This window comes from Varroa jacobsoni, unplaced genomic scaffold (assembly GCF_002532875.2).
Source record: "Varroa jacobsoni isolate VJ856 unplaced genomic scaffold, vjacob_1.0 contig00045, whole genome shotgun sequence".
Lineage (NCBI taxonomy): Eukaryota > Metazoa > Arthropoda > Arachnida > Mesostigmata > Varroidae > Varroa > Varroa jacobsoni.
Window position 1 is genome coordinate 31,392 of NW_019214399.1, and position 13,637 is coordinate 45,028.

At 39.1% G+C, this 13,637-nt stretch overlaps 1 protein-coding gene across 5 annotated transcripts in view; it reads left to right on the forward strand.

Moving 5' to 3' along the window:
• LOC111270647 (N-alpha-acetyltransferase 50) overlaps positions 1-13,324 on the forward strand; it is a 29,287-nt gene extending 15,963 nt beyond the window's left edge. For 2 of the 5 annotated variants that reach the window (XM_022850991.2, XM_022850992.2), the window contains exons 3-6: positions 10,657-10,867; positions 11,191-11,307; positions 11,758-11,880; positions 13,094-13,324. In XM_022850991.2, the coding sequence (XP_022706726.1) occupies positions 10,703-10,867; positions 11,191-11,307; positions 11,758-11,880; positions 13,094-13,279 (591 nt within the window). In that variant the 5' untranslated portion in view covers positions 10,657-10,702 and the 3' untranslated portion in view covers positions 13,280-13,324. Of the gene's footprint in view, positions 1-10,508; positions 10,868-11,190; positions 11,308-11,757; positions 11,881-13,093 lie in introns of those variants that run through there. The other 3 variants (XM_022850995.2, XM_022850996.2, XM_022850994.2) reach the window with 3 other exon arrangements.
• Positions 13,325-13,637: the final 313 nt, after the last annotated feature.

Genomic DNA, 13,637 nt, shown 5'->3' on the forward strand with positions numbered 1-13,637 from the left:
GCTTGCTATGTTTGGATTTGGATATGTTTCAAATGCAGGATCAGAGATTCGTTGTAATGAAATGTCGTCACGGGTGAACTCGACGGTTCCGTATGGCTTAGATACAGTAGTATGATGGTTTGCAGAATTTCGTCCGCTGCCAATATCATTACTGTCAGTTCGAGACGAAGCTTGCGAAATTTCTGAAGTTGAATTTGATTTAGGTATTGCGTGAAACATGGTTGAGTGCCCATAAAAGCACCTGATACCTGATAAGTGGCAAGGCGCTGTAAAGGTTTACATATGTGTGCTTACGGCTTTTGTGCAGAAAACATTGGAAATTAACATTTCAGATTTCGACCTTGACAAAAGCAAGCAATTTTACGTGATCTCTAAGATAAACTGCTGAATAATATAGTAGCCGTATCCGCTTACTACAATGATCAGACTCTTGTTCAGCCTTCGAATTTGCTAAAGTCAATGAAAAACTGTGTTTCCCAATGAAACCGTTACAATTCTTCCACGTCCTGACGATTAGGCCTTGTATCTTAAAGTTTACTTTGCTTAGATGACACTTTCTACAACAACACCTACGTAATAGCTAGAAAGGGAAACTGGCTTCAAATGAGCCAGTTAAGAGTTCCCGCCGCTTAAGTTGCTCTAGCCGGTGAACTGAATTCGAGAAGGGTATAGAAACCAGCCATTGCTTGATTGAACTTTCTTATCAGCACTGCTACAAATACGAATATACCCACACGGAAGCTGAAGGAGTGATTAAGCTTATTTCCAGAAAACCTTACTTAAAATATGTTTCCCGACAATGCCAACCCTTTGTTAAGTTTTAACAGATATAAAAGAAACGTCAACTGGGAACGAACGGTCTTTAGGATTAGCTTATAGACTGGCTTGTTTCTTTTTCTCTAAATAACATTTCATTGTACTAAGATAAATATCGGAACGAACTTGACAGTGAACTTGAAATCGGTTAATTAACAACGAATCGTGAAAAAGTTGATACAAAGTGAGCTTTAATATTATAAATGTTAGGTCAGTCTCGAACATATTTAGAAGATTTTTTTAATGCTTTGCACAAGTTTTTGTCTCTGATATATAAAACAGCGTCCCGTCTACTATAGCCGTTGGAATCCAAAAATTTTCTGTCGTTCTATGCAAGAAAATTCCACCAAGATTATATCTAATTTAACTAAAATTAGTAAATTTATTGCGAGTATGCATAATGTCACATTAATAACATCAATAGAAAGGAATAAGGAACCTTTACTTTTAGTTATATATAACACAAACTGTTTTGCTTGGTTGATCCATAATTGCTTTAAACCTCTTATGGCGGACAGGTACATCCGCTACGTGGAAAACGATGGAAGATCATACAAATCGCAGTATGGTCTTCAATGGTCTGTCTGATAGACTTCCGGGACTTTTTAGGCGATGTTTTATTTCACCTCAACTAGAACAGCCTGGTATGCGGATAATAAGGCTAAGCCCAGCTCAAGCTTACCTTTAGCACTCACCGTTTATTTAAATGCAAAGAAAGCCTCGAAAGAAAGGATCGTGGAGCATACGTTGTTAAGTTGGGTTAAAAGTTTCCGTTATTTTTAGGGACTTTAATTCACAGTTACTTTCGAGCGAGTGAACACATCTTAGTGTCTCTCGCCTTTTACGACTTTCACCCATCTTTTTAAAAGCCGACGTGTTGTGCAAAGGAAAAGGGTTTTGTCCTTGAGAACGATCTATTTGTGGAGCCATTCGGCTTCTGATCGACAATGTTTTTCTTCCTGGTAATACCACATTGACCAAAACAGGTAATTCCCAGATAGAGTGGTGTCCGGGTTGTACATTGAATAAAGCAAAGTTTTCTACTGGGGATCCGTTTGCATTCGCTTAGTCGGCCCAGCATTGTCAATACCACTTTGCGAAGCCCTCCACCAATCCAGAGTTTTTTTTTCTTTCTGGACCCAAATGAATTAGTACTTTTAAGCAAAACAGCTCAATAAAGGCAATAGGGAACACGTCGGGCGAAAAAGGTACGACGAGGCGATCTGATGACTTCTGCGTCAGCTTCAACGAAAACCTTTTACTGAATCAAGTTTCAGTCATGTTTCTGCATGTAGTCAAAGCGTTTGCTGTCGATGTTACTAAACTGATATTAATAAGGAATTTGATTTATGACAAAACACAAACATAGAAAATTGACGCTTTTATTAAACTGAAATGAGAGATCGCCTTGAATGAAAAAATTATCTCTGACAAAATTAACATCACATACAGAAGAATGTATTGCTGTTTGTGTTTGTTTGACTAGCCGCACTGTAGATCGATTATCAGTTTCTATTCTAGTTCGCTTCTGGGTCATATCCGGCATCAGCTAACACGACCCCATGTGACATGTTCGTGCCTATAGGATTTGCTAGAATCATTGACAAATAAATGAACATTTAATTATTCAATAGTAAAACAATCGTTGCGATACTTAAAATAAATTGTCAAGTCCCAGACTTGAAGTCTGAGTTAATGTCTCCAGACCGGTAGATAACTTCCTTTGATAGTTAGATATATGATATTGCCATTTACAATAGAGCTGTGTATAAATCAATTGCACTTTAATAATATGGGCTCCATCTTCGAAACGTCCAAATGTCCTTTTTATTTTCGAATACGTTAGTAGGATGCTAATAGATGCTCCGTTTTAAGGACGGCTCTAAATCGCCTCTTATATTTTGATCGTATGGCCGCTACTATCGTTGCTGAGCTAATCTTCGTAGATACACAGTATCCGTTTTGCGTAGTGTTTGTTTTTGACATCTCGAAAATATGTACACACACTTATATAAATCTTGTTAAAGATTCCCTGAAGGTTTTAGGTGCCTTATGTATGCCTTAAGTATTAGACGCTGGGCTGCCTAACCCTACGTTGGGATTATTGCTTATAATGTTACATTCAAGTAATGTTCGATCTTAAAACTTTTTTTCCCCACTACGCTCAGAGGTTTTTATGACTGCAGATCGAGAACGACGTTAAGTAGATCATACAAACTTTCTATACGTGAAATATATATATAGATATAAATATATATATAGAAATTATCTACACGTGTGTAGATCTTTTTTTCATAACCATTGCATAATTAGGCTGGAATATACGTGAGGGCTGTTATAGCGTCATTCAGTATTCTATAGTTTATCTCTGAAAACGTGGCCTTCGAAAATGGAACCATTTGATCGAGGATTGTCCTGTACTAATCGTTAGTAACCCACTCGATCTACGGCGGCGATCGATATTTCTTAGCGCACCCCTTAGTCTAAATAGCATAACATATGTGCTTTGCGTAAAACGTAAAAAACAGCTCGCATAAATATGCCTCATAAATAGATGTTGGATGGATGACCATAGGGGTTGCTTTTACAGTGCCTGAAACGAGAAATTGAGAATCGTTGCAGGAACGGAACAGGCCGTTTTAAAACGTTTCTGCATAGCAGCGCAGAATTTGTGTTGGGTTCATTTATCGATCGGTAACACGGTTGCAGCTTCCGGCATTTCCTGGGCTTTTTCTCACATACAGACCAATTTTATAAAGTAATTTGTCAATTTTCAATCAAATTGACCACCATTTTCGTTGTTCTAGAACGGGTGGACTCAATGTATGAAAGCTACAACTTTTACGACGTTACTATTCGCTTTTACCATGGGATAACGCTTATTTTGGGCCAGCGCGTATTGTTTGGTCCGATTAGTTGTGTTGCTGAAGTTGGATCGTCACCGACGTCCTTTGCAGTGATAACTACGATTTCATTTTCCACGACCACTATCGGTCGAGGGGTGGATTAATCGAGGTGTAAGGTTATGGAGGTTAGCGTTCGGTAAATAAGTCGATCCGAACCAGTAAATCAAGGACTAGTGGCGATAGGGTTGATCTTCACTCTCTAACAGTGTCTCGTCTTTCAGGTGTCCGAACCAATCCTGAAGGTACAGCCGATGCTGGACCTGGTCTATAGTTTACAGCTGACCTACTTAAGAACGCTGACTCTGAAAGGACAGAGGCATCATGTCACGTAAACTTCCAGACACAACTGCGGGTCAGTTTCCAGCGAGGTTGCTTTAGTACCTGCTATTCTGTCAACTTCAGCCTTATTCACGGCTGTTGTGAAGTTGGCATTTATTATTATAGTCGGTAAGCAAACTTGGACTACGCTCTGATGACGTTTGCCTGCTAATCCTAGAAACGTATTGTGGCCTACCTCTGAATCCGAGCACAGGCACACTTCGCTTCATGCTGGGCGCCAGCTGTGTTGTGAACTTGTGCCTAACAGCTATACTGGGCGAAGAATTCGAAACATAAAAAGGCCCTAAGTAAGAAAGGCAGATAGGAGCAATGTCAAAAAGTGAACCAAGTAATAATTGTCCGAACGCAGCAGTTCCGTCCTGCAGGCTCATATGGAAATGTAGGAGTTACACTGAATTCTGTCGATGCTTGTTTCTTTAATCTAAATTGTTTCGACGGATCACTGCTAGCTTGGATAGAGCTTGGCGAGATGTGCTTATTTCGTTTATTACCAATCTATTCGGTATTACCGCCGCAATGGCTCTTCTCTGGTAACACCGTTCTGTATATCTGTTGTGGCTACATAAAACAGAACGGGAACCACTAGCGTTACTCTCTTTTCACTTCAACGTAGCACTAAGGATGCCCGAAGCAACATTTCTACCATAGCTTAGGTGGATAATCTAGGATATCGTTTAACCGCAATCGCTGAATAATAAGGAAATAGGTTTAGGCCCCAGAGTATTCTTATCGGACATATTAACTTCGATCATATAATCGGTGCTCCTTCTGAAAACATCAGACAAATACAATCCAAATGCTAGCATGTGTGTACTGAACTTTCCGAGACTAGTTAGCATTCATGGCAAGGTCATTAAGGGTTAAACTTGCTCCAGACCCATTACTCAACAATGCTCGATTATGATTAACTAATAAATGATGACACTAGCTGATTCATACCTCTGCATTGGGCACACCTACCGATCACGGGTAAGGATACTGTTGCGCAAGTTTAACTGAAACCAGGAGGAATATGTCTCACTGGTTTCGACATGTTTGTGCTACGTCTACCCGCTATAGTGCGTACTATCTCATCGTGGCTCTTCGACTATTTTAGAATTTTTCTAGTATACTGTCCTTTTACTTCTTCAACACATATTACCAATTATCCGCCGATAACAAGTATAATTACTCCTCGAAACTAAATTTGTATTAAATTAAGTATTCAATACTATAGTTATCGAGGTAGTTTCGTGAGCGGAACTATAAGTTGTCCAATGAATTTCCGGTGACAGGCGTTGATAAGTGTGTCACTTGAATGGCCAAGTTGACCTACAGAGCAGTACACATTTTTATTCAGTGAATATAATAAATCAACCTCCGGTAAATCATTAGATATACCCGAGGAGAAAATTAACTAAGGAATATCAAATCGGATTTTTACAGTCCGGAACTAGATTAAATTATACAAATGTTCCAATATTTTTGACATAGTAAAAAAAAAAAAAAGCAAATTTTTTCAATACTAGGATTTTCAGTTTATCGAGTAGTTGAATTATGCGCACGCAAAAAAAAATTTCCAAGCTATTTGTATTCTCATTCATTTTCGGCATTTATTTTTTTTTAAACAAGTCTGTGCTATTTGCGTGTTCCAAGTTATGCCTGAAATGCGTTAGAGATATGAGCGTTGAATCGAGGCCTAAAACTAACTTACTTCTCCCTAACATACGAAGAATAGACCAATTCTATTCTTTGTACTTAGCGTCTTAGTTTGAGTCGGCTTGAATTGGAGACTATTGATTCGAATGATAAATCTATCAATGAGCATTTATTATCCCATTGAGGATTCACTACAGTCGGAGCATCACTGAATAAAGGTGGCGCGTTATGAGGTAGTTATCTTCTTCCTCATCGGCCATTTTGCTGCGAGTTTGGATTGCTAGATAAACGTGTATCTCGTTATGATAAATTAAAGTCAGTTACTCTGTTCTCTGGATCCGTTACGGGTAAATCGAAGAGCTCTGAAAGAATAGTTGTGCGTTGGTTGGATAGCGTCGCAGTTGTATGAACGCAGATTCTGGGCGCTAATGTGGGTCGACCCATAGTTCGTTATCGAGTCATAGAGAGGCATAGCCTCAGATCATTGAGGATCAATATCCGACACGTATATTTCCAAACGCGAAGGTGCCTCGTTGCTCACCTATAGGGGAACTAAATGTAGGGGGACATAACTCCGTCACAAATTTGTCACGTCGATGACAGGTCTATTTTTTTTCTTTATTTTCATTGTTACTTCTTGGGTCATTTCGAAGAGTAGAAAAATATCGAGCGACCGTTCTCCATCAGAAGTACACCTTTTGGATGTCATTACAATATGTAAGGTTCTCGCGTAATTAACTTCCGATAAAATCTACATAATGAGAGTGGTTTAGCCTAGTCCGAAAAAAACACGCCACTGGTATGCTTACAAGTCGTTCAGTATTAAAACACAGGAAATTTTTGAGGTGCTGTGATCGTTTTAACTTACATTAACCGTTGACCGCAAGAGTTAAATCAGCATGCCACATAACCTAAATGCTTAAAGAAAAGAACCGCCATTAAAAACGAGTCGGTACTCCGCGAGCAGCCGAAGTCTTGGTACGTCACACAGAAATTTGGTCGTCGTATGGTGACTTAGTCCAACAAACAGAAGAAGTCGGCTTAGGACACGGGAGTACACGGGCGACAGCTCGTGAAAGTACGGCCCTTTTTACTCAGTGGGCAATGAATCTGCAAAATTCGTCACTAAAGAAAGGCGAATATGGACCTTATTAAGAAGAAGAAACGGCCAAACTCACGGGCACTACGACGAAAACAGAGCATCCGTCAGAGAAACGAGAGGTGTCGACGTCCGCGATTGCGTCGTATAACGGAAGTTGTGCGATCTGTTAGTTGGTTTTCGAATCCTGCTCGATGCGCGTACAAAAAAATCGCGAGGCGGTATGGACGGCAGAACGTAATGTTGACTAAGGCTAGACGCTAAGGAACACCTGCCGCGATATGGGGATACTTTACCGATAAACATAGCCGACTTGTAATAGATTAAATATTACTACATCTACGGCCATGTCAGAGTGGTTGTAAGCCAGTTTGTTTAAATATATATTCGGCTTATAGTTTGATAAAATGAAGACACCAGAAACAAGAAACACTATTTCTGAACAAAATCTCTTGATTGATACAGCTGTGATTCATTAGGTTTTAGATTCATATCTTAATGAATGTAGCCGTCATTCATTCCTTATTAGTCTTATTATATTAAAAACTGAGATCGTTATTAGCCTCAGAAGATGTTTATTGGCGGGGGTCTCATTAAAATACTGTCGTCACTTACTAGGCCAGTCTACACAATGTAGTTTTTCTGCGGAAGAACTAAATAATATAGGTAACCTCCCTGTACGTTAGTTGAAAAATGCCCATAGCCGTAACCCGGCTGTTGTTCCTCACCGTGTTAAATATCAGTAGTGAATGCCTCTATGTTCTCGAACACACATTAGGGTGTTTTTAGTGTAGTAGATTGTACTATTCTCTATCCCAACGGCCAGACGGCCAAACTCTTTGAAACTTCCAAGTACCATATGGCTTTTTGTCTTTACTACACAGACAGACGGCCAAACTCTTTGAAGCTTTCAAGCACCATATGTCTCTTTTCTTTGGCACAACAACCAGATGGCCAAATTCATATCAGATGGCACTATTCCCTATCATAACGGCCAAACAGCAAAACCCTTTAGGGCTTCCAAGTAACGTATGGCTCTACAACGGCTAGACGGCCAAACCCGTTGGGGCTTTCAAGCACCCAATGGCACTATTCCCTAATTGCAGTTCCAGTCAAATGTGAGCTTAATTTAAGTCACTGAACAAGCAGCTGTTAATTAAACGAAAAACAAAAAGGCACGTTGGTTCCGTAGGACGGTCCAGTGATAGTCTGACGTCCTTTCTGTGCAGCTGAGTAGAGCAAAACACTCCTGGACCCCATGTATCAGACGCATTTATTTACATAATACTTACGTAATTATAGCATCCGTTTCATAGTAAATATTTGTCATAACACTTGCCCGTATATGACTAAATTTCTTAAATAACACTTTTCATTCTAATCAATATTGACAATAAAAGTTTTGTTCGCAAAGCCAAGAACTTATCCAAAAAACTTTAGTAATCTTACCTGGTTCTCCTCATCCGTTTACTCATCTGAGTCAACTTTATTCGGCATTTCAGTGTGCTCGAAAGCCTCAATAAGGTCTGAGTCATTTCCTTCGAGTTCAGACTGTGCTATTGAATGTTCGGCTATAACGTCAATATCTCGACTAGTAGATGTAGTAACAGATGTTGTAGGAGACTGTATACTTGGGCCGGGTGTTCGTGTAGGCGTCCTTATCAGATGGTGTAACCAACGTATAAAATCGTCCCTTGTACGAATACGTCACGGGAATGATACAGAGCAATATCCAACTAACCAACACAGTGAATCCCTTAGCCATTGTTACGCATATCTTCTTAACCGTAATACATAAACAAGTCTACAACTGCTTCTTGGCCTGACACTGTTTTTGACTCGGGCCGGTTGATCGACTAACGGATAGTGTGAAAATGTGGTAGTAGTGCTAGTTAAGGTTAGTTACGCGTAAAACTCTGAAGCTTTGAAGACAGTCGTGCGTCTGCAGCTACGGCAAAATCAGATAAGAGATTCCATTACGTAGAAAACAAAGTAGTCCCACAAGAGGACGACCGAGCTTCGCATGCCGTGCACTCTAAAAATATGAGCATAATTTTTCGATGTACTTTTAGGCATTGAATATTGTCGATTAGTCATGTGGCTGCCTGTTAATACCTCAGAATGATGTACGGTTATACGTTCATTGGAGCGTTGTACATTTTTAGCTGATCGGAGGAGTATGTAAACTAAATACACTCTTCTAGCTGGGGATTTTATGTAAAGGGCATGTACATCCTTTCGTCCTCACACAGTATTCGAATAGGCTGTGAACTCGCACTGTTGACCTTAGCGCATAACGGCCAAATCAAACAGTTTCTTATCGTCGAAAGTTGCCTTATATATGATCAAATGGCCATAGTCTAGCTGAAGTCCTTTTAGATAATTAAAGGCTTACTTTTTTCGGCTTGCGGGGTGCTTTATGGCAAAGTCATCTAACGACTTAAACAACATCTGATCACACCCTAATAAAGGTTAAACACGCAAAATCGTTTGGGCTTATCTTCGATATGCTTCACTGATGATAATTCATATATCGAAATAGAGTAGGTGTCAAGGCAGGACACCGTATGGTCATATCTGCCTAACCCCCAAGTAGTAACTGAGTATTACGCTGACAGAATTACCTTCATATATTCATTTCATAGTTTCATATATTTATAGAACTGTAGTAAGAATATATAGCATCTATGTATAGTAATTAAAAAAAAACCGAATAAGATAATCTAAATTTTAACCCTGAACATTGGAAGTACAGCACAGTGGGATCCTTGTTACAGACTGGATGACAACAGCTAGACTTGGGTTCGACTAGGCAGATCGGTTTTGCGCAGAGCAGATTGAAAGATTTTGGTAAGTTAAAGTGGACTTCATTTTATCTCGACGACGGTTTTATCACATATTGAACATTATTATCTAGTTCACACGCAAGGTTGTATACACAGTGCGGTATATTGCTTCCAGTGTCTGTCTCAAAGGGAAATAGGCTCAAAGCTGTGCTAAATCGATACCCTACAAGGGTAGTACCAATATACGTTACGTTGTTGCATTAAATTGTTTAACCTGTGCTAAATTCGTTTATTTGCGGCTAAACGGAATCTTTTTTTGTTAAACCTTTACTCGTTTAAGTTTTCAAATTATGCTATCTTCGTATGCAAGAAAAAAATTAGGAATAAGTTCGTATATCACTCAACATTAACAAATATCAGCGCGCATAAAATGAAGGTAAATCGCAGCTTTATTTAAGGTATTTTATCGATCCTATCCCAAAAGTTATTTAAAGCCTTTGATCGTCGATGTTTGGTGTAGACGATTCCTTAGGAAGATTCCGTTGAGGTAGTATTACATCTGCATTTATCATCTCAGCACACAACTTTATTGATTATCCAATGAAAGTTATGCTTTCCTATAGTCCTAATTCCATGGTATAGAATTTAGCGTGTAGATACTATGTACCGTAAATGACAGCCATGACTTGACACGTCCGATCATTAAGAGCCTCATTTCAAGCAAAGAGATGTCTGCTATGAGAAAAATATAATATTGTTATATGTCAACAATGCCGAAAGATATATGGAGGTGGCGTGGCTACGAGGGGCGGGCATCTCATGGGTTCCGTAGCAGTGCCCGAAAATCCCAAAGTTGGAAGCTATGATGCGCTTCAGGCTGAGCTTAATATTCCTATATCCCAGAAAGCTATATTCCATGTATTTAGAGTAACTGAGCTGTATAAATAAATGAAGGTATTGAAAGCAGATGGCACACTACCCTGTCTGCAGGTTAGCAGAAATCCTGGCGATCCTAGCGCACCTGTGTTCAAATTTTGATTTCGCTAATTAGAACAATTTAACGGTGTTTAAGTTGTCTGCGGCGGAAAACGACGCTTACCTCTGCATTTGTAGAAATTATGTTGGAAGAATCATCAAATTCGGAGGACTCAACGTCACCAAAATCATTCGAAAAAGCTACTGTTAGAATTTCCTATCGACGACTCCGTCCGTCGGACGTGGAAGCCACGTTTGTTCTAGCTAATTCCGTCTTGCCCCTTTTCTACCCAAGATTTTTTCTGAAGGTGAGTACTGCTTCTAAAAAATATGTCTAGTACAGGGTTGGCCAATACAAGTACATCGCTTTAAAGCTTTATCAACTGTACTTACCTATCGAAGAAGGTGAAAAATATAGGAAATCGGAAACAGCCATGTTGAACAATGAAGAACGTAAATTACAGTACCTTCCAATGGACGCAGTTTATCCTTGTTATCATTGTTTATTATTTGTAGAGCGTTGTTATTTAGTAGGAATCGAATGTTCCGTTACTAGATTTCAAAAGTTTTATGGATACGGTGTTAATTACACCACTTTTTTAACTTATCTTTTTTATCTTAATGTTCTTAGAAAGTTATCGACTCTACGACGGGTACAGCTATCGGCGCTTTCAATGAGGACGAAAAATTGGTCGGCTTCATTTTGGGGGATTTTGACCTAGTCTTTGTTCCCAGGGCATTAACCCAGGTGCGTTTACTATTCTCGTCCATTCTCAAGGAGATCATTTCAACTGCTCGTAGTGTTTTATTTAATCTAAACATATTATTCATAATAGTTTTCGCGAAAATTTTACGTTTCGTTACCCCTGTTAGGATACTACTAATAGTCCAAACTACCGGCCAACGCTCTAAATCTACATTATTGCGTTTCTCAAAACTCTCCCATTGAAGATTTTAAGAGCAAGGTCGCAGCTATGTAGTTGTTCGATAAAGTTTTGTCTTTTGAATGTAAGGCCCCAGACCTAAAAATAGGTTTCGTTTTAGATGCAAAATGCATTTAGATTATAATAAAATAACATTTTACATGTATAATAATAATTGAGCAAAATGTATTTTATAGAATATGAGTATATTTTTTACATGCATATGTATAAGCATATGTAGCAAAAGTTTCTAAATTCAAGATAAACATTTTCAGTTGCAGGTAGAGCAAAAGAAGGGCTTTTGTATAATGCTGGTAGGCGTAGACAAGTCGTTTCAATCTCTTGGCATAGGCACGCGATTAGTAAAATTGGTAATTGATCCAGAGAGCTCTCCAACGGTTTGTATAATTCATGTCACACGTACGAGGGCAAGAGTAGGCTTATACTAGGAAAAATATTAAGTGATGAGAGCCAATTTGCCGTCAAAATAGTATTCCTGCTAACTCAAAACCGATCCTTTTCCTATACGAGAATCCCTCTTCCCGATTTCAAAACTCATGTCGTTTTCCACCGTAAGTCTACTCTTTCGCCCTTGCTTTTGTTTCTGTATATGCATATATCTACCTTATAAAAGATTCCTCGGAAACGCTTTGTCGTTGCTCAATATATGACGAAAGGTGGTAACCTATAGCACATCCCGAAATGTTTACTTTGATGCAATGGCGACAAATTGCTGGGATACAAAGAGTGTTACGGTAATAGCAACAAGTGGTAGCTTTATCCAATAGCCTCGCGACATTGAATGAGGTACAAAAAGCTCAGCTGGACTCCGTCATAGTGAAGAGGTAACGTGTTCGCCTACTAGCAGAAGTAACATGGAGGTGTTCTAGGATCAAACCCGGATGCGGACACGGTTCGTTTCGAGCTGGAGGGGGCCAGCCTTTCATGGAAATATATATTAGTAGTATCGAACGTGAAATTCGTAAACACTTAGTCAGTCACTTTAATCAGGTGAGGGAAACATGGTCGCAGGGTTGAGAAAAGGATCTGATTTTGACACGTTTACTTGGTGTAACTTTAGACAGAACCTTTTTTTAGATATTCAAAACAAGGTCGCGTCGTCTAGTCATAGGTGTATGAGCTTATCTAAAAGATCTAGATATCTAAATCTTCTAACACAGCAGGATGGTAGACTATTAGCGTTGAAAAACTTCTAGGTAATTTGACAGGCAAATTTTTCGTCCTGCCCTCTTTCAATACGAGTTTTGGGATGACTATTGCGCCTATTATGTATCGCATAAAGTACCAAACAAAATATCGGTTAATCAACCATGATGTGGTCGAAGTATATACAGATAAAAACCACAATTAATAACCAAGTATACATATGGCGTACAAAGTCAGAGCACAAAGTACCATGCGTAATCTGTCGCCCTTGCTAACTTGTGTTTATACAATCAACTAACACTACGCCCGAGAAAGGAACTGCCCAAAGGAAGGCCGTGCAAGATGGTAGCTATAATCAGTGGTTTGTCGATTAAATGCCCTATTTTTGCCCTGTCAACACAGCAAAAACAGCATTCGTGATAATCAACAAAATCTTATTGTTAGATAGCAAATGCGGATTTCGTGTATCTACACGTCATGACGGAACACCTTCGAGCGATTCGAGTTTATGAAAGTGTCGGATTTAAGCGAATGGTTGTTTGGCCGAAGTACTACGCCCTTAATCCTGCAAGAGACGCCTTCGTCATGTTCAAGCTCGTTTCACCGAAATTCAAGGGACAATTTCTCTAAATCATTCTTAATAAAACCGCAAATTTGCATGACGTAAAGCGTAAATATATATATGAGATTATTCTTCGAATTAATTACCTTCGGACGTTCGCTCCGTTCCGTTGGTTTTTGCTTGCATGTATTGTGTAATACGCATGGTCAATATGGAGCACTTTTTAAATGATTGTAGAAATGCTGAAATTACAGAAAACGGTCTTCTTGCTTGCTTCTTAACCTGGGTCAATTCTATTCAGCGAAAGTTTCTCTTTTGTTCGTATTTGTTATTTGGGTCATTATTTTCAGCTCAATCACATAGAGGAAAATCGTAAAAAAGTGTATAGCATATTTAATATTTTGTTAAATTGAAGTTAGAGATATT